This window comes from Lissotriton helveticus, chromosome 5_1 (assembly GCF_964261635.1).
Source record: "Lissotriton helveticus chromosome 5_1, aLisHel1.1, whole genome shotgun sequence".
Lineage (NCBI taxonomy): Eukaryota > Metazoa > Chordata > Amphibia > Caudata > Salamandridae > Lissotriton > Lissotriton helveticus.
In genome coordinates, this window is record NC_136065.1 from 1,209,776,427 (window position 1) to 1,209,803,328 (window position 26,902).

The 26,902-nt window shown below is 43.6% G+C and overlaps 1 protein-coding gene across 1 annotated transcript in view; it reads right to left on the minus strand.

The window, feature by feature from the left end:
* Positions 1 to 19,276, minus strand: part of SFXN4 (sideroflexin 4) — a 136,705-nt gene extending 117,429 nt beyond the window's left edge. The window contains exons 1-5 of the mRNA XM_078643913.1: positions 19,142 to 19,276; positions 15,050 to 15,115; positions 11,165 to 11,233; positions 10,531 to 10,557; positions 4,630 to 4,684 (exon numbers count right to left, since the gene is read on the minus strand). Of these exons, the coding sequence (XP_078500039.1) occupies positions 4,630 to 4,684; positions 10,531 to 10,557; positions 11,165 to 11,233; positions 15,050 to 15,115; positions 19,142 to 19,189 (265 nt within the window). The 5' untranslated portion in view covers positions 19,190 to 19,276. The remainder of the gene's footprint in view (positions 1 to 4,629; positions 4,685 to 10,530; positions 10,558 to 11,164; positions 11,234 to 15,049; positions 15,116 to 19,141) is intronic.
* Between the last annotated feature and the right edge of the window lie 7,626 nt (positions 19,277 to 26,902).

The window sequence follows — 26,902 nt, forward strand, 5'->3', positions numbered from 1 at the left end:
ACAAGGTGCAATAACAATCCACCTTTAAAGGTCTAACAGTTTTAACATATCCTTTTAATTATAAATAATGCTTGCTTATGACCTTTAAGGTTTACATCACACCATAACCAAAGAATTCCTTCTATGTTTTGAACTTGAGATTTCCCAGAGGGCACCCATTTGGCATACAGTCATAAAATTATAAAATATGCACAACATCTATTTTCCAAAACAATATACAACCTATCATACAGCGGTCTAGCAAGTATTCCACAGGGCACTTCTTGTAAACCCCTCTCTGGTAAACAGTGAGATTACATGTAACAAAACACCTGCCTAGAAGTTGTAACACTGTGTAATAACAATCCACCCTTAAAGGCTTATTGTCTTTCACACCAGCTTTTCACAATTGTTTGGTTGTCTTCAGCTACATTGATGAGATTAGTATAGTGGATTTTCTTCTCAATTTTGATTTGTAGGTGATATGTATTGAGGGCTGTTCTAAAGCGTTTCATATCCTCTACCTCATATTGTTTCCTCCATAGTTTTTCTAATTGTCTGCACTGGCCTGTCATGGCTTTCAGTTGGGGGGTAAACCACGGGCTGATTTATGTCTTATGATCTTGGCTTTTTTTGTTGGGGCTAGGGTATTAGCTATGGAGAGCATCCATTTGTTGAAGAGGTCGTTATCGATGTCAGGATCGCCTGTGAGGTTTGGTTTAGTAGATTTCGCCAGGGTCTGTAGGTCAGGATTGGAAGGCATATTATTCCAATTCCGTGTAGAGACCTTGGTGGTGGGTTTTTCCGTGGTATGTCCATTATCATAGATGAAACTAAAGGGAAAGAGGTTTATGGTCTGTCCAGGTAAGGGTACCTGGAGAGGTCGTTATTATGTTGGTGGTATTGGTACATATCCCGTCAAGGGTATGTCCTGCTGTATGTGTGGACCCTCTGTTCTGGATTTCCAGGCCCAGGGAGTTGGTAATTTCCCTAAAGGTTTTAGTATTCGGGCATTCATCTACCTCTAAGTGTAGGTTAATATCTCCCAAGATCGTGAAATAGGAGTAGCGCACCACCAGAGGGCTCAGAAAGTCTCCAAGGGTATCTAGAAAGTTACCTTTTGGTCCGGGGGGCCTGTAAACAAGTACTCCGGCGAATGTTGTGTGGTTATCTATTTTGAATTTGAAGCAGAGGTTTTCTGCATCTTTTAGTTCAGTGGAGTGCGATGTGGAGCATTTCAGGTAATCTCTGTAGATTCTGTCTAGCCTGGAGATGGTGTAGCCTTGGGGAAGTGCCTGCGCAATGTCTGGGTTGGAGCAGTCCGACAACCATGTTTCGGTGACAAAGAGGCAGTCAAAGGCGTGATCGGTTAGCAGATCATGCACATGCAGGGCATGTTTTGATAATGATCTGGTGTTTATAAGGTCGCACTGGAGTTGTTTGCGCGAGTTATCGGTCTTATGTGGTAGACTATTCTCCCCCTTGGGTCTAGGTTCCGGGTTTATGGCGCGTCGGCATGTGGCACAGGTGAGGGTGTTACCGTATAATTTTGCGGGGGGGATGATGATGCAACCTTTAGCCTGTGTGTTGAGTGTGTATAGTTCTTCCCTGGTGTAGGTGTACTTTGGCATGGAACAGACAGCATTTCTGGCATCGGCCGCGTGTCGAGTGCAGACGTGTGTGCCTTTGGCGCCCGCCGGCGCGCCAGCTGCGCGCGTCCGCTGCGCGTGAGGAAATGCATCTGTTTTTAAAGGTGGTCAGGGTGAGAGCACTAGTCTGCTTATCTCCGTACCACCCCCAAAAGTAGTAGTCACTTCCGGTGATCAGAAGTTCCAACTTCCCTCCACAACAATCTGAGAAAACTCAGCGGTGGACCGAGGAAGGGGGTGAGTGAAGTAAAGACGGAGCAATAATCTTTTATAAAACTATTGTTAGATGAGGAAGTTTTTTTTTTTAAAAAGCGGCGAGCAGCATAACAGTTCAAAGTACATGCGAGATTAGGTTGTAGTGCGAGATCAGCAGTGGAGCCCTTTACCAGACGCTCCGCTTTTCACGATAAATAGTCCGGTACACTGCCTCTGTTAAAACGTTTCATACTAAATAGTCCAGACCAGGGCTTCCCAAGGCCTATATACTATGGGTCCTGAGTAGTTGGGCCAAGTACTTCCCCTCTGCACTTGACTTTCAGTGATCGAGAAGTCCAAGATTTCTCAGTAGGAGATAGGTGCAAGATGTAAGAGGGCTCATAATTCAAAATACCCTGCAGGGATCCCAATAAGATGATTGTCCAGTCCCAAAAAATGTTGGTGTAAAAAGCAGCATTTATTAAACATGCCAAACACAGCACACTAAATAATCCATACAAGTAATCGCTCAAGACTCGCACTCTACCGCATTTCAGGGTAGGGCTCACCCTTGCGTGTCTCCTTGCCCCCCTCTCCTCCACGCTATATTGCACCCCGGGTGGGTTCTAGGAGATGACCCTAGGTGTTGACCACATTAGCGATGTGCATCAAAGTCTGGCTTTGCCCTTGAAGGTTTTTCAGCTCTTCAGGAACTATGACTGCCGAGCTCTTACAAGGCTCGTATGGGCCTATAGTCCTGCTTCCTACTTACCCCAACCGCAGCTTTCAGGACAGTCCAGAAACCGGGGAGTTTCTCTCCCCCACGCTTCACACTGAAAAGCTCGCACCAAACCCTTCGATCTGTTGGCGGGATCAGCATGCTGGGGCAGTCGCCGACAACACCGGCTTCTAGCTGTAGCGGCTTCACTTGATCACAGTTCCTGTCGGTAAGTCGGTGAACCAGCGGCATTCCTCCAGTATTTTTTCGACTTGTTCCCAAGCCCTTCTGCTGTTTGTGAGTCTCTTCAGACCTGGCCATGGCCTCAATGGTCCCAGTGGCCCCCACCTGGCATACAGGGGTGTCGCAGCAAAGGCAGAAGTCTCGATCAGGTTACCACCCCGAGACTAGATGTGACAAGGTTAAATATCTGCGATGTACTGGATTTCTAGTGGTCGGTAGCTGTACTGAGCAGGCCCAGAATGATGAAGGCTCAACACACTCAACACATGAGCCATCTTGGATGGAGACTCCGCAGATCTACAGTTGCTTTGTGTGATCGTTCTTGCCATCTAAAAGCAAGGCCAAGATCGATCCTGAGAAGGTTACTCCCTCATGTCACCCTCCAAACAGACTTCAGTCAGCTGAACACTACTCTGTGCTCTGCATGCCAAGGGTCTGCTCCCCTCCTCACAACAGGCAGTCCAACTTCCTTTTATTCCAGTGGATATAAGCACTGCAGACCTTTGAAAAAATGTCAGAGTACTACAAGACTGGTGGGGAGAAGACAAAAGAATGGTCCTGTACTAGATCAATGTCTTCTCTAGTCCAGGCTGGCGTGAAAAATCTAATTGAGGTCCACATGATTTACAAAATATTAGCTCCAAGGCCATGTATTGTAAGTAAGTTGTTGCCTGGGTTAACCAAGTAGCCAGCTTTGTTTAAAAATCCAAGCACTCCTCTGGTAAGGATGTCGTTCTGGGAGTAGGAATAAGGCAAGGTCCAGTGAGCCACTAGCAATAGTTTACCACACCAAGATTCTCTCATTCAACGTGTTCTGCTCGTTAGGTGACGCTCAGCAAAACACAGGAAGGGAAGAAAAAGAAAATCAGGTAGAGTGTAGGGAGAAAGTGGTGTGGCAGGGTGCAGGCAGATTCCCACAACCCTCCGGACACCTCTAGAGTTTCATTGTAGGACCCCAGGGCAAAACACATGCAGGTTCTCATGTCCACAGAAATACAAGAACATGCAGAGGAATCCATATTTTGCTTGGCCCCACACGCTTTGTTATCCTTCAACACCTTTTACCCTGCGCTTAAGTTTTCTTCTCGACACCACACCATACACACATTTAACATGCCACCCATGGGGGTGGGGGTTAAAGAAGGGGCCCAGTTATTGTGACTGCACAGATTTTACAGGGAGGAGTCCAGTAGGTCTCTTTCCTCTCGGGGTACACATGAGGAGCCCTGTGACCCTGGGACTATACTCCGCTGTCTCCGGCCAGGAGTCTCATCACATCTTGGTGAAAGGAATCAATTTCTCTTCTCAGCTACGGCTGGGCGTGCACTTCTGGAGCTTTCAATGATGTGTGCATTCTGTAGGCATTATGGAATGTTAGAAAGGTAATAGGCAGCACCCCCATGAACTCTCAGCTCCTCATGTTCACCACTGGACAAGCAAGGCAGATACAAAATATTGAAAACGACACCATGGCTCTACGTTTCCCAGCTAGGCAGGGAACTCCATCCCTACTACCACGTCACACGATGATCATAAAAATAATAAAATATGACAAATAATAATAATAGAGTTCTTTTGAAACGTGGCATTTCTAGCAGTCTGGCGTAGATCAGATGAGTGAACTTCAGGAAAACTGAAAAATGTCCGGACAGCCAATGTGTTTTTTAGAATAGTGAGGCTTGGACAGAACCCCTGCATGACAGGCGCCCTTGACTAGCAATCACCACTGCCTCAGCCCTGCTGCCTTTCGTAAGCAAAGGGAAGGCACTTTCGCCCGATTTCCTAACGGCTATTCTGCCTCAATATGAGAGGTAAAAACGGAGCTGCAGGAAGACTATACCTCACCTGGAGGCCGGAATATTGGAAGGATGACAGCTCCTGTATCAGGATGCAATGATGCCTAGAACAAACAGAAACACAAAGGGATTTTTCATAGTAATCATCATTATGGAGAGTTTTGTCAAATGCAATTCACATGTTCAATTGCCTTAACCAATATGACCGCACAAAGTTCTAAAATAAAGCATTTGCGGCTCCAGCAGGTCATCCAGGTGTCCCCAGGATCCTCGAAACGGGGAGAGGCAAGAGAGACTCATGAAGTGGAGAACTCCATGTGCCCTCTTTAAATGAAATGATAATAGAAAATTACTTGTGCTGCAAAGTGGCTGACTGGGTAAGGAAACCATGATAGGTAGTTTCCTATCTAACAACTATCTATTGCTCAGTTAGTAATTTGACCGTGGATTTCCGTTTCCCACTTGTATCTTGTAGCCCTGTTGTCTGTTTGCATTCCTCTGCCCTTCTGATGGAGGATAAACTCTGATAAGTTGTTGTCAAGAGCGGTTGTGTAGAAACAACTATTTATGTGACTGGGCTGTGTAGTCAAAGTTTACTCAATTTGACATGCTGTAAAATGCCTTTCAGAGGCAGATGCCTACACGTCCTCTTTAAGGAACCTGAAATCCATCACAAGAGTGGCAAGGTAGTGGAGGGTGTACCTTTTGTGAAAGACAGAAAAAAATCAGTCTGAGAGATACTACCCCTTCACAATCCTTGTAAGAGTCATGAGGACAGTGACCCTAGGCCAGGACAGAACTGGAGTACAATGGTAAGTAAGTTCTGTTTACTGTATTATTGTTTTAAGTTATATGTTTATATAGACCGTCATGCAACATTTCTCCTTCTGTTCATTTAATGGTCCTCGATTTGCCAATCTCAATGAACCTTTAGACATTAGTGGCGAGTTTTAACAAGTTGTGCTACCTTGTTGACTACTGCTGACAAATGAGTATCTTAAATTGCTTTGTGTTTTTATCCTTTGCCCAGCTTTCAAAAGCCTAACTGTTCACATTGGATGCCCTGCCTTTTTCGCATCTCCATAGTTGATGCAGGAAACTGGTAAAAGAAGGGGCACACATGTTAGTTATTTATATTCAAGTATTCTTAATGGGTTAAGGGTTGCATATTCTATATAAATACCTGTCCATAATTGAACTTGCTATTCCGGGGTCCCATGTTTTTCTGCATAGATTGTTGTTTACTTAGTATAGCATTCTCCTCTGGTTGCTTTAGATCCTTGTGAAGACAGACTTGGGTGCTTATTGGGTTGTCTGATGAGCGTTTGTGGGGATCCTGGGTGCTTGTTGGGTTCTCTGGGCCTTTGTGGGGATCCCTGTGGGGCAGAAGACATGCTCTTCACCCACAGAAGGGGTTCCTCCCTCTGACGCTCTATCCGTGCAGGTCAGAGCGTATTTGGGTCTTAACTCCCTTCACCATGTGACGTCTTGCTTTTACTTTTGATTGACTGGACACAGGATTTTGTGTTCTTTCAACTGCCGGTGTGCAAGAGACTGCAAATAAAGTTTCATAACTGCTCTTGGTTCGGCGCTCAGACAGGGGCTGAGCCTGTGCATGTTCTCCACCCAGGCTGTGCATTACAGCCCGTTGGAGAACATGCAAAGGGCGAATTACTGTTGGGTCAGCCCACGACGGCTGGCCGAACAGTCATGTGTACTTAAAGTGCACAAACTTAGCCATGGACATATTTGTGATGTATGATGTACTTCATGCATCGGCCTGTGCACAAACCGAGTCATGGGAATAAATGTCATGTATGATGTACACCATGCATCAGCCTGTGCACAAACCGAGCCGTGGGAATATTTGTCATGCATGATGTACATCATGCATCAACCTCTGCACAAACCGAGGTGTGGGAATATTTGTCATGCATGATGTACATCATGCATCAGCCGTGCACAAACCAAACCATGGATATGTGAGTGCTTGTATCGATATGGGAATGTAAGTTTGAGTGTGAGTGCTTTTATGGGTGAGTGAGTGGCTGTGTTGAGAGGCTGTGTGGGTGAGTGTGTGGGTGTGTGAGTGGCTGTATATATGAATAAATGGGTGTGTGAGTAGCTGTATGGGTGAGTGAGTGGGTGTGTGAGTGGCTGTATATATGAATAAGTGGGTGTGTGAGTAGCTGTTTGGGTGAGTGAGTGGCTGAATGGGTAATTGCTGGTTGTATGAGTAGCTGTATTGGTTAGTGAGCGGTGGTGTGAGTGGCTGTATGAGTGAGTGAGTGAGTGGTTTAGTGAGTACTTGTTTCAGTCTGTGAATGGGTATGTGAGTGGTTGTGTGATTGGGTGTATAATCTCAAACAAATCTCAAGATCAAGTGTACCCTCATTATATACCTTTTTTTTAAAATAACAAGAGACCACCTATGCAACCTAGGCTTTATATCTTCCCTTTATTTAGCGATATGTGATAGTTTTATGATGTACCTTTACTATGCTGCCTTTACATGATGTGATATATTCGTGATCTGACCTGCCTTCAATGTATGTATAAAGAACTTTATGCACTCTGATATCCGCAAGGATCTTGTTCGTGCTCTATAAAACTTTAAAAATTAAAATAAATAAATAAATAGTGCATACTAGTTGGGAATTAGAATAATCACATTGCACATCTGTAACACTCTTATCAGCAACCCCCAACCATTAGGTCTGGCTTTAAAGGAATGCTGTATACTGTTCCTATGAGGAACATATGCTTAGGGATGTTGTTGGCCCACAGGATTCCCATAAGTTTCATCCCAATAGAATTAGACATCTACAATCAAATAACGGACTCACCGTGAAACATAGGACAATACTTCATCTTTGAGTCCAATGCCACCTGGATGAAGACACCTGTAACATCCTGAAACCTGATTGTCTCAAACCAATGGTAGAGGATAGTTACGGTGTCCAACATCTCAGATGTGGCACCATGTTGATAACCTTTATGTACAGTTTGAGGAGAGACTCTAAAAGGATCTTGATGGGTCACTTACGTAAAGCCAGGATAAGTTATGAGATACTTCCTGTCCTTTTCAAGGATCTTGTCGGGTCCTGTAGACATGTTCCTTTTGAGAGGCCAGGGAGCTTTATTCCTTCCTTGCCATTTCAACAGTGACATCTTGGTAGACCACAGAAATAGGGTCCTTGTACATATGTATCTCAAACTTTGTGACATGAACTTTAGGGAAGTAGCTTCAAATGAACAAGGCCTACTCTTCAGTGTTTTATCTTTGGACACAACCCAGTTTTATACACAGGTCTGTATTAGGGGTGTTTTTGACAGTGAATGGAGAAATTGGGTTTGTTCTCATGACCGGTATTAACAGAGACATTCAAGGTATGGCGGAGGTTCAGGTGTCTTGGACTGGCAGTTCCCAAGGACAGGCCTCAGTTATCAAAATTCTACACGCTACTTTGTTAGTCCTGCCTGTAAATGCTCCTCTTTTTTTTCCCATTGTGCAGGAACATAGGTTTCACAGCTTTCTCAAGGAGCAGAAAAAAGCACAAACTCTGGGTTTTAATAGACATTTACGGTTAATATCTAGATATTTCCTCCACCCAGTTTAAACTTATTTTTGTTTTCAAATGTTCAAACGGAATTGGAGAATATGTTCTCTAAAAGAGACATTGATCAAGCTACTGCCCCAAGGCGGGGTTTATTGTCACATGTTTATGGTGAAGAATAAACAGAAGGGCAGGAGACCAGGGCAGGAGACCAGAGCATTAGCCTGAGAAAGGTCAAATTATTGATAGGTACCAGCACTGTAATGGAGGAAATGTATCTCTTTGCAATATTTTTGATTCCAATCTGTTCGAAGATAAAAGCTTCCTAAAGTGAATTTGGAAGGTTGTAAAATGATTGCAACGGGGTAAGCTGATAAGCAAGTGTCACATTCCAATGGTCCTCTCAGAAAGGGGCGTATTGCCTTAAAGTTATGTCTCCCCACGATGGACTAGAAAATACTCTAAAGGAGATTGAATGATCAGGCTAATTAATATATTGAATCTTAGAATTTACGAGCACTGACTATCTCTCCTCAGGTTTTCAATTTTGCCATAAAATGGTTATCTGTGGTGACCAAACAATCATTTGACTTTCTCAAGGCTCTTAGAATATTTTCCTGGTCAATTCCAGTGGTGGAGCTAGATTTCAGTTAATGATTAATTGGCGTATTGCAGACCAAACAGATTTAGTGAAGTTAGACTTTATTTATTTAGCACTTGTCAGTTATTTGATGTTATGAATTTTTTGCTATTCGCTAAGAATTTTCCATTTTTGTAGTGTCTTGTGGTTTGAGGACATATCTGAGCTGAGGCCCCAAACAACGTTTGTTTGCTTCTTACTTGCTTAAAAATCTGAGGAGTTTATGTTTGGTTAATAAGGCCATACGGAATGATCTTCATCACTCTGCTCAACATTCTACCAACAAACCAGGAAGAAAACAAACAAGAAGACAAAATCTTCAGGTGCTTCAAAGACTAGTCCACTGACAATCGAATGCTTGAACTCATCTCTTACCTGCATGTCCAACACCAACACCCTTCTAAACAAGTTCACAACTTTTGGGGGAAACCCAAGTTAGCATCCATGTTCCAATAAAAACATGCAAGTGCATGCAAAAGTCTTCAGCCCCATGGCACTCTCATGACCTTGATGACAATAAAAGTTCTTTGATGCTTTTCTGACTTTTGGCTAGGTTCATGTAATAGAAATACCACGCACATACATACATACTATGAGGGCAATACATTCTTCATTTGGTATTCTGTTTTTTCACTAGCAATTTAGGGCCAGATGTAGGTAAATTCAATTTAGCGAGTCCTTAATAGCGATTTTTACCGAATCGCTATTAAGGACTCGCTAAATTGAATGTCGGTAGGAATCGCTAAAATATTAGAGATTCCTTAAAATTCCTTAATACCGAATCGCAAATTGAGATTCGTTAATAAGGAATATCTACCCATTCATTCCTATGGGCTAAGAGGCTTTTAGGAATGAATGGGAAGATATTCACTATTTGCGATTTGTTATTAATAATAATCCACATTTGTATAGCGCACAATCACCCGTTAGGGTCTCTAGGCGCTGGGGGGCCGTCGGGAAGATTAAGCAAGCTATTGCCCAGAGTCGCATGGTGCTGGGCTAACCTGCCGCCGGAGCCGGGGATCGAACCCTGATCCCCAGTTACCAGCGTCAGTCGCCCTGGCCGCGGAGCCACACCTCTCCCAACCTTATTAACCTTATTAAAGAATCGCAAATAGCGGGAGCTATTTCAAGGGTGCCAGGGTGTCGAAAGGACACTCTGTTGCACCCCTGAAATTTGCATGTGTGCACATGTGGCGCACATGCATGCCCTAAGGGCATGAATGTGTGCCACATGGCACTTAAAAAAAAAAAGCAAAAAAGTGCTTTTTTAAAGGGAAATCGCTAATTACCACCAACTTGAAGTTGGTGGTAATTAGCGATTCCTTAAGCCTAAAGTGCACTTTCTTTTGTGCTACCTACATTGAATTTAAGGAATCGCAACTAGCGATTCCTTAAATGCAAGAGCAAAATAAGGAATCGCAAATTTTGCAATTACTTATTTTGCTAGTAGGTTTAAACTCACCTACATTGCTCTCAGCCAAATACCGGTCGGTAACGCAGATACCGCTCGGTATTTAGCCACCTACATCTGGCCCTTAATGAGGTAGAAGTAAGCAAATAAAGAGACATGCACATAACACAAGTCTTCTTAAATTTAATATGATCTACATTTTCTAGCCACATCAGGTTGACACATACTAATAATAACAATACAAGCTCAGTTATCTACCAGCTGTTACTAAACGTTTGTTGCTTAGAATAAAATGCATTGCTTTACTCACACTGCCTTGAGAATCTTTTAAAAACTTACCAATCGGAGGCGCCACGCTTTCTTCACCTAAAATGACAAATTGACCATGTGAAGAAATGAAGGACGATCACAAGCAAAATAAATGATGTTTAAATAGCTGGTTATACTACTTTTGATTATAGGAAATTTACTTTTTAACAAACCACACCTCCTACTAAATTGCCATTTGGTGTTTAAACCCAATGTATTATTATTCTCAGTCAGTGGTACTTGTTTTTACCGACTTCAGAAGAACAAAAAGGCACAATGAGCCACATAAGGTTTCAGACATGTGATGTGCAAACTCGCCTTTAAATTCGGCAGCAGGTGCTTAACGCACTTAGCTACCATGCCTGCTAAGGCATATCACTTACCACCTGGATATGGCTATTCAACCCCCTCTTGAAGGTAGTGGGTGGATGTAAAATATTGCTACTTTCTCAGCTTCCTCACTTATAGGACCAACAATAAATGTTTGACGAGGAGGGAAAAGGCTCAGGTGTAAAACTAGCGAAATTAAACATCAGACTGAGCAGTCAATGCAAGCAACGAGAAGGCAGGGACTAAGCCACCACCGTCATAATATCAGCCTCCGCATCTTGTACCCCACCGCCCTACACCAGCCCATCATGTAAGCAACATGTGATGTACTTGCCTTGGTGTCTCTCGCAGGGTCAGGAGTGCTGTCTTCATGTAAAAGCAGCTGGCCATTTTTAATCTCTTCCTAAAAACAAAACTGAACAATATTAGTTTTGTACATTTTAATAAAATGTATCACTTCTATCCCTAAAGACATGGAATGTATTTGCTCATAACAGGGTTTATAAAGTGCTGTATGACTGGAGGTGCTCTTCTGCATGTCTGTGTATGTGTTTTATGCTCTGATGGGTCTTGCGATACAACACTATCCATGCAGTAGGCACACTTGCATCATGGCAGAGCCACCACTGTGCAGAACTGGATTCCCTCACCGCTATCTCTCTCTGTCATGTGTCATATATTGGTTTGTGGGCTGCCATAACCATAATCCGGTACATGAATAAACTTGTCTCCAAGTTCAGAGGGCGCATGTATGTTCAAGAACATCGATTATTACCAGGTATAAAGATTCATTGTGGCTCCATCCTAGTCTTGGATGCAAAAAATACTTTGTGTGTGTGTCATTGTGGAGGAATGATCACACATATACAGGTAAGCGGAGTACCATACTAAGTTTACTTACATATACACCTGTTGCAGAAGAGTAAAGCAATAATCCTTAGGAATGCCAGATAACATTCAAATTCACTAGAGAAACAGCATCACATTGTATGTCTTGCTCACAAAACTCTGTAGCTCGTACACAGTCATGTGCGCAAAGTCCATTTTCTCCATCAGGGGCCAGGGCACCTCCTTTCTCCCTAGTGGAGAATGACCAGGATGTCCCAAATCAACTCTGGTGAGATAGCACAATAAATGGTGAGGCAGCAAGATGTATGTGCAAGCTGGCATGAGGTCAGTCATCCTTCACTAGTTGCTTTGGGACCCCAACAAACTTGATATCCCTTTAATTTCAGGTAGCATAGCACAAGGATGCCACAATGCCTGTGGGTCAAAGTCTTTGAGCAGGTCCCACCTACCGAGGGGTGAACTAGGATGGGAGGGGGGATCCTGACCTCACTGACCTTGGTTGGTATCCATACAGTGGTGACTTGCAACCTGTCACTCCGCTTTTTGCTTATGCAAGAAATCAGTGGGTACATCGTCTGTGCCTCACTAGGACAAGTTTCTGACATACATAACTTTGGAGAATCTGCCCATGTGTGGCTCGACCAGGCAAACTGTTTAATTCTTCAATGCACTAAGAAGACATTTCTTCCTTACAGAGGGGATTCTGCTATCTTGGGGAAGACAACAGATCCCAAAAGGGCGATGGCTGTCCACTGCCATGGCCGTCTTGCTGTGCCAAACAATGGTCTCTGGAAAAAAATCTGCACTTAACATACATGCATTTTCTTGCAAAGCTTACAAAAGCTTACCAATCAGAATGCAGCAGACTTTGTTATACTGTTATACAGCCCATGCACAGCCACATACATTGTCCTTTCTTCCATGAAAGAGATAAAATATTAGGCTTCATCCAGGGAATCGCAACTCATTGTTCACCTCCTTGCAACACCCTTCTACTTTTGCCTGAGAAATGATCTAGTGTTGAAAAAAGTGTAATACCAGGACAGGGCCTTAAATTATTGGTTCCTGGAGGGTAAATGTTAAAGCTTATTCTTATATCCATTTGTCCCTCATGGATAGTCATTTCACTCTCTATGTTGTGGTATCAATTTTTGCTTGGTTTCACATTCACCGCAACACTAGACACCGAGAAAAATTCCAACTGTAAATTTTCATGTATTTCCTCCACACAGCATAACATGCCAATATAATCACTGGGATTGTTAAAATATTGAACATGCTGAGCTCTTCTAAAACAATGTGCATTTTCGAAGCCTCGAAGAAGTCCTGTTGGTTGAAACACGTGTCAGCTGTTTATAAAATCCCACTGTCTACATCATGATGTGTATGGAACAATAAATGGAGACACTACATTGAATCAACAAATGACTACTCAACCTTTGTTCTTATCAAGGAATCCATTGACTCACAAGTGTGTGCTTTGGTGCCATTTCTGAAGTTTATCTCTGACTGTTCACACAGTACGGAAAAGTAGCACCCTAGATGGCTGGGTGTTGTCACCACTTGAGCACCACAATTGAACTACCTATATCTTTCCAGATAATCAGCTTTAGTTAATGATACAATAACACACTGATTCTTAATTTTTAAACAATTGGTCACTGCTTGGTGTACAGACAATTGGAATAGCCACCCTTTTATGTATTAGTAAGTACTAAAGCAAACTTCTTATTCTAAATAACGCAGGGACAAACACAGTTGTAAGCAGTCAGAAAGCAAAGTTTATTTGCTTTAGCTCGAGCAAGAACAGCCAACGACCAACTGCACTGTTCCACTGGGGGGTTACAATCAACAGCTTTTTATACTTTTCAGGCCACGTAGGAGAACATTACAATGACGATAGTTGGCAAACAATAAATCATTGTGGTCAGACAATGATCAGGAGATGTACCCACGGTGCACCGAAACTGCGTGCAAGCACCCTGCGTTAAGATTCCTAAGCTAAAAACATCCTGCACCTGTTGTTTGCATGTCAACAGCATGTATGCAGTCTCATTGTCTCCATAGGCAGAGAGCAAAAGAGCAATGTAATGACATGAACTACAAAATGACGTACAACTTGAAAATGAATGAATCTGTTGTTCACAAAATAGATCTACTTCCACATAAATCGACCTAACATTTTCTAGTAACTGATAACCAGCAGCGGTCGGAAAATTCTACACAATTTAGCAAATGCTTACAATCAATACCCCAATTAATATATTCTCTAATGGTGCCCTCACTCTGGCAAATCACCTCTGGGCATCATATGAGATGGGCAGCATACAGCCCACGTTGGCAAATAATTGAATGTAGCAGGCAAATCACATTAATGTGCATATGAACCTATAACAAATACTGCTTAAGTTTAAAAACATCAACATTTAATTAAGATGTGAATGGAAGAATTGAAGTTTCCAAAATGCCTAGATGCCTAGATCCAAAAAAATAACCATTCATATAAACAACTGATCGCTTTTATAAATACTGCATGTTCGACCAACATAATAAGCAATTCAGTTTTGTGCATTTTTCAAAGTTTTTGCAAATTACTATCAAGTTAGTGTTTCCTAAATGCGAAGTCGCATTTAGGAAAGGCTTGTTGCATCCCAAATAGGGATGGCAATTTGAGATTCCCTAAATGCATTCGCAATTTAGAGAATCACAAATTTTGCGATTACCTATTTTGCGAATTTGGGTTGATGCATCCCAAATGCCAAAATACCGGTCGCAAAGGGGCTGATTCTGTGAATCGGCCTGTTTGCAACCAGTCACTTGGTTTATGCATGTGCCCCTTACTTCCCAAAACAAACAGGAATGGGAAAATCAGCGTGAATGCTCTCTTACAAAAAAATGAATTGGTGTGTGTGTCTTGACATTCTGCTTCCTGTGGTGTACCCAAGAGAACCCTGAATGGTTTCAGCATGATCTGCACTGGGTTCTTTGTGTGATAGAAAAATGCAATTCTAGTATGCCTCTTCCATGTTTGTGAGGAACCTGTTCTGTGTGAACGCTTGTTGTGCTGCCTTCTGTGCTCTTCTTCAGAATGAAACTAAGCGTGCCCTGCTGCTGCCCACAATGTACCAGAAGCCCCAATGTGCCAGATGGGGAACCTGCAGTGTTGCTGCCTATGCTGTTTCTGTTCTATATTTTAAGGAAGTTAGTAACGCTGCAGCCAGTTCTGTGTGCACTGACAGGTAGAGCGTTTTTTTGAAGGTCCTGTAGATTTTGTAAGTCAACACTAACCTGTACGAGGAGAGCAGTGAAAACATCACAGCCCCATATAAAGCACTTTTTTTTCTTTAAAAAAACAAACTTCTGTACTTACCTCTGTTGACAAAAGTAATATCGGGTCCAAAATATCTAACCACTGAAGAAACCTCTTGACAAAAGACTGAAAGAAGAAAGAAAAAATAGGTCACCTAAAAGAATCTACAAACATTAACAAAGAGACAGCACAAGGCATACTTGACACTGCTTAGGGCATGGAAAGGATGTTTTAGCACCCTTGTGCCTGTGACATAATATGCGAACAAGACCCCACCATTTTACTCTTAACATTAGAACGTAAGGCAGAGTTAGAAGAAGAACAATTTTTGTGGTTTACAATACAGTGCACAGTACATAAGCAAGCACATAGTGTATGTTGCAGAATTAAAGGTTACAAGCAATTGATCAGTAAATGTTTATTGCAAGAAAAATAAACAAAGGTATTTTCAACAGAAAGCACCCCGCCTTTGATACATAGGTTTGGTAAATGTTAGATGTAAGCACCCAAGTAAATTCACATTACTGGGATTTTGAAAACTGCAACCTACCAGGGGCACCAAAGAGGCACTTTGCAATGCATGGTTCTCTAAGCCCAGTGTGAACCATAATAATATCAGTGGTAAACAAGCATTTGCAATGCAATAGGTCTCGCATTTGCGAGAGTCTGAGCTATTGGCATTGTAAATGACAATGCCTTTAATTATGTGTTGGTTTTCAAAACAGATCAATAAGAGGCATTGCCATTTACAATTGCAACAGCTTAAACTTTTGCAAATGCCCACTCACTCATACAGCTACTCAACACAGCCACTCACCCATAAAAGCAATCACACACATACTCACACAACCTCACAATCACATACATACCCATTCACACATCCATACAAGCACTCACACTTCCGCTCACTCACGCAGACAGCCATTCACACACTTACTCTCAAATCAGACACTCCCCCTACTCACTTACCCAAACACCCACTCACTCACCCATACAGCCACTTGCACACAGTCACTTACTAATACAGCTATTGAGACACCCACTTACTCACCCGTACAGTGACTACACACCCACTTACCTACCAATAGAGCCACTCACCCATACAGCCACTGACACACCCACTCACTCACCAATACAGCCACTCACACAGCATCTCACTCACCCACACAGCCACTCACACACCCACATATACACCCATACCGCCATTTACACACCCAAACTCACACACCCACATATACACCCATACCGCCATTTACACACCCAAACACACAAGGATACATACAGTTAGACAGCTAATCACTTAATATATGTTAAAAGTAGCATCACTGAGTAGTACTGCTTTTAGTAACTAATTTACCTTTTGTAGTTGGTTAGTATATATGTTTAACATCCATAAACTCTCAAAAACATTTACACTCACTTGATGAGGTCATCAGTGATGTTATTGATGATGTCAGTGAGCATGTCATGAGTGATGCAATATGTGCGGTCATAAGCAGTGCATTGCAGGGGTGTAAGTTATAGATAGCTCAGGTAACTATAACTGCTGAATTTCACTGGTTTTATACCAGTGAACTCTGAGCCTAACTATAAAACCCTAACTTTTGTTTTTTTCAGTGAATATGTGGGTATATATTTATAAATAAAGGTTACGTGGACGTTATAGTTAGTTTCAGATTATCAGATTACTGTGAAAAGAGAAATATTGCTAATATTAGGTGGCAGCATGTCACCATGGTTTCTTTCTTTTACTTGTATTTTTTAATATTTATTTAGTGGTTTACTTGTGTTTGTGAGCGCATGAGAGCATGTATGATGCCTTATTGAGTGCCGAAACCCATTGATGAAGAAGATGGTGGATCAGGTCATTCTTCCTACCCCCCTGGAGGATCGCAAATCCTTAGTCATTTGGCAAAAATTTGACTTAATCTCTGAAGATGCCCTCCTCAAATGCATCCTTGAAACTAAACCCTCTAACCATTCCTACGACCCCATCCCTAGTGACATTGCCATTGATTTCTACACCTATACTCTTTCCTACTGGACCAGCCTGGTTAACCTCTTCCTCAGCCAAGGCTCCTTCCTGTTTCCCTTAAAACTAGACGGGTTATTCCACTCCTTAAAAAACCCTTAGCTGATGCGAACGACCTCAATAACTACCGCCCCATCACCAACCTCCTCTGCCTTGCGAAAATCACACAAAAATGTGTAGCAAAATAACTTTCCAAACATATTATGGATAATAATCTTCTTGACTGACAATTTCCAGTCTGGGTTCATTCAAAACTGCAGCAGAGAAACAGCCCTGCTGCAAGTGATCGACGATGCTCTGCGTATACTCAATTCAGGGGAGTCTTGTCTTCTGATTCTTCTAGACCTCTCTGCAGCCTTTGATACTGTTAATCACAACATTCTCCTTAACGCTCTTTAACAAAGAATGGGCTTGGAAGGCACATTGCTCAAATGGTTTGCCTCATTCCTCGCGGACAGATCCAAATGATCAAGATAGCGAACATTCTTTCGTCTTCATTGGCGGTAGATCAAGGCGTCCCTCAAGGTTCTATTTATTTGGAACCATTGGGAAATCTCCTAAGTAAATCTGGGATCCTCTACCATCTCTATGCTGATGACACTAAAATCTATCTTAGGGTGTCCTCCGCACATGATATCTCAACCCTCAACTCTACTCTCAACTCTGGATGTCAGCTTATCAACTCATTCTGAATCCTTCCAAAACTGAATTCCTCCTCCTCGCCGTCTCTCTCTCTCCTCCTCCTTTTCAATCTTGGATGGATCAGCTGACGTTACTGAACAATAAACTATCGTTGTCGACAGCGCAAAATCCCTTGGTGTCATACTTGACAAAAGGCTCAATCTACTCTTCCACATCAACTCCATTGCAAAGAATGCACAATATCAACTGCGCCTTCTCTGGGGAATTCCACGTTTCTTTCCGGAACAAGACCTAAAAACCCTGGTCCAATCTCTGGTTCTCTCTATATTGAACTATTGCAATTCTCTTCTTGCTGGCCTCCCCAAATCCCACCTTTCCCCTCTTAAATCCGTTCTCCATTCAGAGGCTCACTTTATATCTGGGGTCAAACTAACGGACCACATCACACCCATTTTGTCCTCTCTTCGATGGCTTCCCATCGAAGCAAGAGCAATCTACAAGACTGCCTGTATAACCCACAAGCCTTGCACACTGCTTCCCCTCGATACCTGGCAAATAAACGGGACATTTCTGGAGGCTCTAGACCGTCTCGTAATGTGGAAAAGTTACTGCTTGAGCCCCCCACCTTCAAGAGGAAAAGATTAATGGTGCAATCCTTCTATGGCAATGCGGTGAGAATCTGGAACTCGCTTCCTCCATTACTACCTCTAGTCGGACCTTCAAAACTGACCTCTTCTCTTCCAAAGACACTTCCAGAACTAATACACCCCTCTGCAAGTCCCTCATGGAAGTTCTTTCTTTATTGTAAATGTGTAATCTATGCCTGGACAATGTTCATCCTAGTGTGTTTTTGCTTTGTGTGTTTTGACTGACTGTCATCTTTTGCTTTATTATACCTCTTCTTGTTTCTTTTCTGCAACATCTAAATTTGGCAACACTCTCCTCATGTAACGTACTTGGCTCTATTGTGAAGCGCTCTGACACCTTTGGGTAAAGTCCGCACTATATAAAATTGCATTAAATAAAATAAATAACTTAAATAAAATAAATGCACCTTTATTTATAACCAGAACTGTTGGCATTGCCACTGCTTCTTCATTCAAGGTGGCGTCTCTATACAGCTCTAGCAAATATACCGAACTGTCAGAGGCACTTCTCTGCGCCCATTTACAGTTGTGAGTTGTGATACGCAAGTAGACAGGAGATTCATTAAACCACAGCATGACCGGGTTATATTGCACAGTTGCGAGTACATCGATGTTCACATATTAAAGCATCGGCAGTAGTCTACTCACACACAAACTGTAGACAGTTAACTAAAACACTTGCTAGGTTACTCATTTAAACACATTACGTAGACACAATCCCAATCCAAGATGGCTGCTATCTTCCAGTACAAAGAAGGACCGGGTACTCTTTATTACATCTTATCATTTCAACATAAAGCTCCACATTAGAGATTACTTTTACTTCCATACCTGTCCCTCTGAAGTACGGGTGGAGACAGGTGGTGGTAGTGTCTCCATGTGAGCTGATTACAGCGCTCCGTTGCACCTAGGTTAGATTTCCAACACAGGTCGGGACATATTAAAAGATTTTGAGAGCCTAGACAGGGAAAAAAGACTGTACTTGTGCGCTTGACTTTGAAACGTGCCTGCCATGTTCGATTGGAATGTTATTTTAAATTATTTTAAAATCCATGGACATTGTTGGATCATCTTGCACTGTAATGTCTCCATTAGTTTAAGTATTTTTTTCTTTCATATATGAAGCCTACCTTGTGTTCTGTATGTTTAACTAGTACGTTAAGCAGCGCTCAATGGAATTACGTCGCCATTTTGGTCTGGTAGTAATTCTTTCGGAACAGTGCTACACAGCACAAGAAAATGAGCCAGCTTAGGTAGGGAACAGTTACCCTTATTTACACTATGGTCCTTTTTTAATTTTAAAAGCTTAATTAACAATGACACAATATATAAAAAAAACTGGAGCCTCCCGCCAAAAACGGCTACGATAGCATGTATGTTTATCGAAGCTAAATATATCTTGTGGCATTGTTCATTAAGCTTTTTAAACTAAAAAAGGAGCATAGTGCAAATAAGGGTAACTGTTCCCTACCTAAGTTGCCTCATTTTCTTGTGATGTGTACCATTGTTCCGAAAGAATTACTACCAGACCAAAATGGCGACGTAATTCCTTTGAGTGCTGCTTAACGTACTAGTTAAACATACAGAATACAAGGTAGGCTTCATATATGAAAGAAAAAAATACTTAAACTAATGGAGACATTACCAGTGCAAGATGATCCAACAATGTCCATGGATTTTTATGCTAACAAATGTCCTACGTTTAGCAGTCTCTTGCCAGAAAGTGCTTTAGCTGTACGTTCAAAAGAGAATTAAGTCCTCTTATCATTTTTTTTTTTTTAAAGGTCTCCCTCTTTTTTGTTTCCAAATGTTGGCATGTATTTATCTATTAAGTGTAGAAGTGATATGGATAAAATAAAAAAAACACAGTCATGTTCTAAAAGTGCCTTTGTTAAGTAAGATACGAGTATTTTAAAGTTGGAAATATAGTAAACTACAAAAACAAGAAGGAAATAGAAATAGGGAAAATATCTGGTGTTTATTTTGGAAAAAGATGATAATGGGGATCTCTAGTTAGCAGCGACTGGCGCTGAGGCCCAAATAGGGATCCTTTTTCCTAAGTCAGATTAATGAGCTACACCCTTTGATAACCCCTGTTCAACCCTGTGGTAACGTAGCACGAGCAGACAGGCCTATCCCAGAGGCAGTGAGTGAAGCATTTATGACCATACACAATAACACAGGGAAGACGCTACAAACGGATACCACAAGCAGTTATAGAAAAATAGTTATCTTTATATAGACTGAACACGAGGCTCAAAAGCGCTCAAGGAGCCACAATGAACATAATTACAGACTCACTTCAAAATGCAAAATAGGCACTCAAAAAGCCTGTGGAATGAACTTAGTTCGAGGCCGGGGTCCACGCGACCCGGTGGTGCTCAATGTACCTGAGATTTAAAGGGGCACGGTACGCAGCCTCACAAGGAAGCCACTGTGATGACAGGCGGACTCGCAGCGGCCACAGCCCCCAGCTGTAGTGGTCCGCGGCGTGCACTCACAATAATCCTGGGACGGGGCTTAAAGGCGGGCACCCAGCGGCGCACGCAGGTGGTAACAAGATCCTCAAAGTGGGGACTATTGCGGGCACTCAGCGGCACAGCTCCTCAGCTGCAGCGGCCCACAATAGCAATTGCAATGATTCTCATAGGACGGCCAATGCAGGCAGTCAGCAGTACAGCTCCTCAGCTGCAGCGGCCCACAATAGCGATAGCGATAATTCTCGTAGGACGGCAAATGCGGGCACTCAGCGGCACAGCTCCTCAGCTGCAGCGGCCCACAATAGCGATAGCGATGATTCTCGTAGGAAGGCAAATGCGGGCACCCAGCGGCACAGCTCCTCAGCTGCAGCGGCCCACAATAGCGATAACGATGATTCTTGTAGGACGGCAAATGCGGGCACCCTGCGGCACAGCTCCTCAGCTGCAGCAGCCCACAATAGCGATCACAATGACTTTGGTAACACAGGCAAATGCTGGCTCTCAGCGGCAACAGCTCCTCAGCTGCGGTGGCCCACAGTAGCGATAACGATGACTTTGGTAACAAAGGCAAATGCGGGCTCTCAGCGGCAACAGCTCCTCAGCTGCGGCGGCCCACATTAGCGATAACGATGACTTTGGTAACACAGGCAAATTCGGGCTCTCAGCGGTAACAGCTCCTCAGCTGCAGCGGCCCACAATTGACATGTTGAGGACTTTGGTAACACAGGCAAATGCGGGCACTCAGCGGCAAGAGCTCCTCAGCTGTAGCGGCTCACAATAGCGATGCAGACTTTCAGCCCAGTTCCCCGCAGTAGGACCAGAGGCTCTGGAATTCTCAACAGAGGCCTCACCTGTGAGTAGAATCCCCCTCAAATAGAAATCCGGATGGCTGATGGTGAAGTCTAATGTCCCTGAGACTTCGGCAGGAGGCAAGCTCAAATAAGGCCCTTGGGTAGTTGCTTCAGCAAGAAAGATAAAAGTTTCAGAGTCCTTTCCCTCTAGTTACATGGACAGAGGTTCGTCTTGACATCCAGAAGTAACACCCCATCTAGGGGTCTTAGCACAGATCTTTATACCCCAGAAGTCTTCGTTCTCAAAAAGTCACAACTCACTGAACCCAGCCAGAACCAGTTTTGTGTCATCCTGGAGCACTTTGTTTACAAAGCTACATCCTGCCTTTGAGGAAGAGGGGGTCTGCCATCAGACGCACAGTGGGAGGTGGAGCCATCATTCACCTTGCCAGGCACAGCCCTGCTCAGATCAAAGGGTCACCCTTCCCCCATTCTCCACTGCCGATCTCTCTGTTCAATCCAAGTCTGGCTCAGCCTGCCCTGACCCTTCAAACCCAGACAGCCAATACACATAACAGCAGAGCACACTGGAAGATTTAGGCAAGAAAATACCTACTTCCTAAAAGTGGTATTTTCGATCACAGAATATAAAACTAATCGCCACTAAAAGATGCACTTTCATATTTGAAGTTCAGGCATACTAAATTTGACTTTCCTATCATGTTCCTTGGGTCAATTAGCATTATACCAATTCGTACAGTCAATTTACAATAGGGAGCATTCGCGCTGTAGCACTGTATGGCAGTGGCACAGCGCCCAGAGTGTCTAACACCAGCAAACACAGATAAGACAAAAGTGAAAAATAGAAGAGAGACCCACGCCAATGGTGCCAAGTCTAACACTGATACAAAAGTGTGCACACTTCAAACTCCCCACCCACACCTACAAAGCATTCCACACCACAGGCTCTGCCTACCTGAATAGCCACATTCACTTCCCTCAACTTTCCCGACACCTCCGCCCTGACAGTCTATCACTAGCACACACCCTACTATTTTAATTTATTTTTATTTTGAAAGTTTTATAGAGCGCAGACAAGACCCTTGGGGTTATCAGAGTGCTTTATGATAATGCAGGATCATAATAATAGCATCAAAAAGCATAGCAGACAAAATGCAAGTCAACATGATGCAGAACAGGAGTGGCCTGATGAGTCATGGTAGTACAATAATGATAAGAACATCAAATATATAGAACATTACTGAGCATACAAAAAGCAAAGCAGCAAGGTGCAGAGCAAGGGCGAACAGCCGAAGTATGGTAATGGCAAATATATTAATTAGGTTGACAAGTTTGATAAAGGGTATGGAAGTTCTCACAGACACATGAGGCTGTGTTTACTTGAATTTTGCCATAAGGATGCCTTTTACTTCCAATTTGAAGGATGAGGTGGAGGGGTTCAGTCTTGTTTCTGGTGGAAGGGCATTCCATATCCTGGGTGCTATTCCTGAGGATCGTTTATGAGTTTTTTTCTTGTTGAATTTCTGTGGTTTCAAAAGGAGGTTTTTCGCACTTCTTGTGGATCTTGTCCCACCGGATATTGTGAGTTTTTGTGTGATAGCTGGGTGCATTATGATGTAAGGCCTTATGCGTCATGCATGCTATTTTCAGGTGGATTCTGGCTTCAAATGGCAGCCAGTTTAGAGATTTTAGGTCAGGGGAGATGTGGGCCCTTCTTTTCGAGCCAGTGATGAGTCTCGCTGGCGCGTTGGTAGAGGCTCTTAGGGGAGCTGTAGTGGCTTGGAGCACATCTGGACACGGATGCATCCTTTAAAAGCCTTTGTGGCCCTTTTATGGCAGCTCCCCATTGGTCAGTATGTAGCAGCAGGATGCCCTGAGTCAAGCACTTCAAACTTGCTTTTCTTCAAAGCCATCATGCTTCTCTTTGGTATGTATTTATTTACGCTGGAAAGTGACTGTGAATTTTATCACTTTGAGCATTCCACAGAGTGTTCGTGTTTTTGTTTTCACTCCCTCTGTCCTAAGCAGAGCAGGGGACCTAGTCTTCTCGTATCTGTTCCCTAAAGCCTGGAACGATCTCTCATAACACACCATAGCCTCCTCCTCTCTTCTTGACTTTCGCAAAAAGCTGAAGACCTGGCTTTTTGAGCTAGCCTTACAGGGCTGACCTCTCACACCTGCTACAAAGCGTATCAGTATCCTCATGGGAGCTTAGCAAGCTACAAAAACATAAATAACATAACATGACAACGGACTTCAAGTTTCATGCATCATCCAGGAGAATAATGCAATTTGAATTAAGAATCAGCTGTTGCATAGAGACACCTGATTCTCACTCACATTGACACTATTCTTGCAGTTGCAATCATACTGGATGCTGTAAGGCAGAACATGTTTTACTCTGTGGTTGAAAAGGCATTACATCCAATCAGAGTATGGTTTAGGGCTGTATGTGTTCAACAGAAGCTTCACATTTGGACAGGAAGTAATTTATAACGTATCAGCCAGCATGTGGCATGAGTAAACATCTGGATAGTCTGTGTACTGGTGCTGCACTGATGCCATTAACAACCTGCAGACAGACAATATATATACTGTTGGACCTGGCCCTTTTTACAGGGTCATCCCTGGACTTTTTGCCTTCCTCCTGTATTTTGTCGGACCTGTTTTTGTTGGTTTAATGACTCTGGGCACTTTACCACTGCTGATCAGTGCTAAAGTGCATATGCTCTCTGTAAGAAAGTGGCTGTATATATACTGGACCAAAGTAAGGTACAGTGTGTATAGAGTCCACAATCCCCAGAGGTATAACAGAGGTTAAAGTCAGGTCTGACCTTAGTCTCTAAAGTGGTAGCTTGGTCGAGCAGTAAGGCAGTACCAGAGGACAGTGTAAAGCATTTGTTGTACACACCCAGTCAGCAAAAGGTTTCACACACTCAAGAACTAAACTCCAGGCCAATTGTTTTTATATCAAAAGATATAGTTGTTTTATTTTTAGAACCAACAGGTATCAAAATATGCTTTTCTCAATATGAGTGATGTCAGGTAGTTATTTTGCAGAAAGGCAATAAACTTTGTAAGCACAATAGGTACAGTAGTTGCAATAGGCAACACAATTCTAAACACAATTTAACATTGAGCTCAATGGGTTTGTCTACATAAATGCAGCTGATTACTTTACAGATTACTTTTGTAAGTCCAGGACTGGATCCTAGATTCAGTCCTGGGACCTATACTGTAAACAGTTAAGTAAAAGCGTTTTGGTTACAGTTGTGATTTTTAAAGAATATAAATGTATTTTCAAAAGTTGACACTTAGAAACTTTTCAGTGAAAAAAGTAGCAATGTTATCCTATGGCAGGAAATTCAAGTCACAGGTAAAGTAGGTTCTCGATACTTTTGTAATCCAGGACTGGACTCCTAGGTTCAGTACTGGGGTCTCTACTTAAGACAGGAAAGTAATTACGTTTTAGTAGTTGGTACGATTTTTAAGGAATATTTGTAGCTTGAAAAAATTGACAGAGCAGTCAATGGTTTCAAAACTTCACTTAGAAGAAATTTCACAGAAAAACAGTCAATGGATTCCTATGGAAGAAATTTAGGTTACTAGTAAACATGGTTATGATTACTTTCACGATTCAGTACTGGGCAAAAAGGTACAGTACTGGCTTCTCTCCTGATCACAGGTGAGTACTTCGGAATTCGTAATTCGGCTGATTTTAGATGAATATTTTAAAGTTTCAAAACTTCACACTTAGAAGAAATTTCAAGTGAAACCAGTCCATGTTAGCCTAAGGAAGAAAAGTGAGTCATAGGCTTTTAGGTAAGTACTTGACTGGCAGAGTTGAGGTTCTGGGCATAGACTCAGGGGTCCCCCAGGGTCAGGTAGGTACAGTTGGTACACCCTCAGCGGCACAGGGGCAGCCGGGTGCAGAGGTAGTTAGGCCCAATGTTATCCAATGAGAGGCAGGGGGTTAGCAGGCCACGCAGCTGTGGGAGATGGGCTCCTGGTCACTTGCTCAGGGCAAATGGGGAAGTAGAATAGGACAAAGGTTGCACTGCCAGAGGCACTCGGGCGGCTGGGTGCAGGGTGCTTTTGAGCTGTCGGGCGCTCAATGTTATTCAACGGAGATCTTGGAAAGGGAACAATGGCTGCAGGCTCTGGGACGGAGGATCTTCTGGAGCGATTAACACTTCGAAGGGTAAGCTGGGATCTTGGAGGATAGGTAGTCACCCAGGAATTGGGCACAGCGGGCCATGGGGCGCCGGTGCAGGGGTGTCTTTTGAGGTTGGGAAATCTTACCCCCTGCTGGTCGCGGTTGGAGAGGTACTTTGTCCTGAGGCTGCAAGCGTCCTCGGGGTTGTCGAGGAGGGTCCTTGGGCACTGGATTCCAGGTCAGAATCGCCGGGGGGATGTCCTCGTGGTCTTGATTCACTCCAGCACAGGCCAGGCTTGGCGGGTGCAGAGGGTACAGGGTTCGCAGTTCGAGGCTGATGCCAGGGCTTGTTACTTGCTTTGAGCAGTACCACTGCTCGTGGGAGACCCAGGTAGTCAGAGTCACAGGGCAGTCAGGTCCTCCAGGGTTTTTGAGGTTGCTGACCACTGGAGACGCCAGGGTTTTGCAGGAGCAGGTTTGAGGTTCGACAGGCCTGTAGGGCTGGGGCCAAATCAGTTGGTGTCTTCCTCTTTTTAACAGCTGCACGGCAGTTCTTCTTGTTCCTGGTTCTTCTTTCTTGTTTCCTAATCTGGATCTAAGGAAGGAAGGTTCAGAGGGCCCCTAAATACTACATTTAGGGGTATTACAGGTAGGGCGAGGGCAGGGACCAATGGGTCCCTGTCCTAGGGTGGGTACACCCCCTAGCCTGCTCCTCTCCTGTGGGAGGGGGGCAGGAGTCTAGCTGTGATTGGGCAGGGCTCCCCATCTTCAAGATGGCCGGAGCCCGGGGTCGTGCTTCACCTCGCCTCTCCCACCTGAGCGGTGGAGTTGGCACAGGCTAGGCACACCCCCCTTCCTGACGTAGGGTTTCCCGCCAGTCTTCCTGCCGGAGTGGGGTTCAGAACTGGTGGGGGCCAGTTGCTGGGTACAGCAAGTGGTCTGGAGAAGCTCACAAAGGCGGAATGCCTTTGAAGCTTCCCCTGCCCATCCTGGAGGAGGGGGCTTGGCACCTCGTCCCAGGATGTGCATTGTTGCAGGCCCAGGAGAGCGGGGCTCTCCACCCAGGGGTCCAGCAACATGTCTGCTGTGTGGCAGCCTAGGCAGCCTCTCAGACAAGACGTGGATTTTAGGTTAGGTTTCAGAG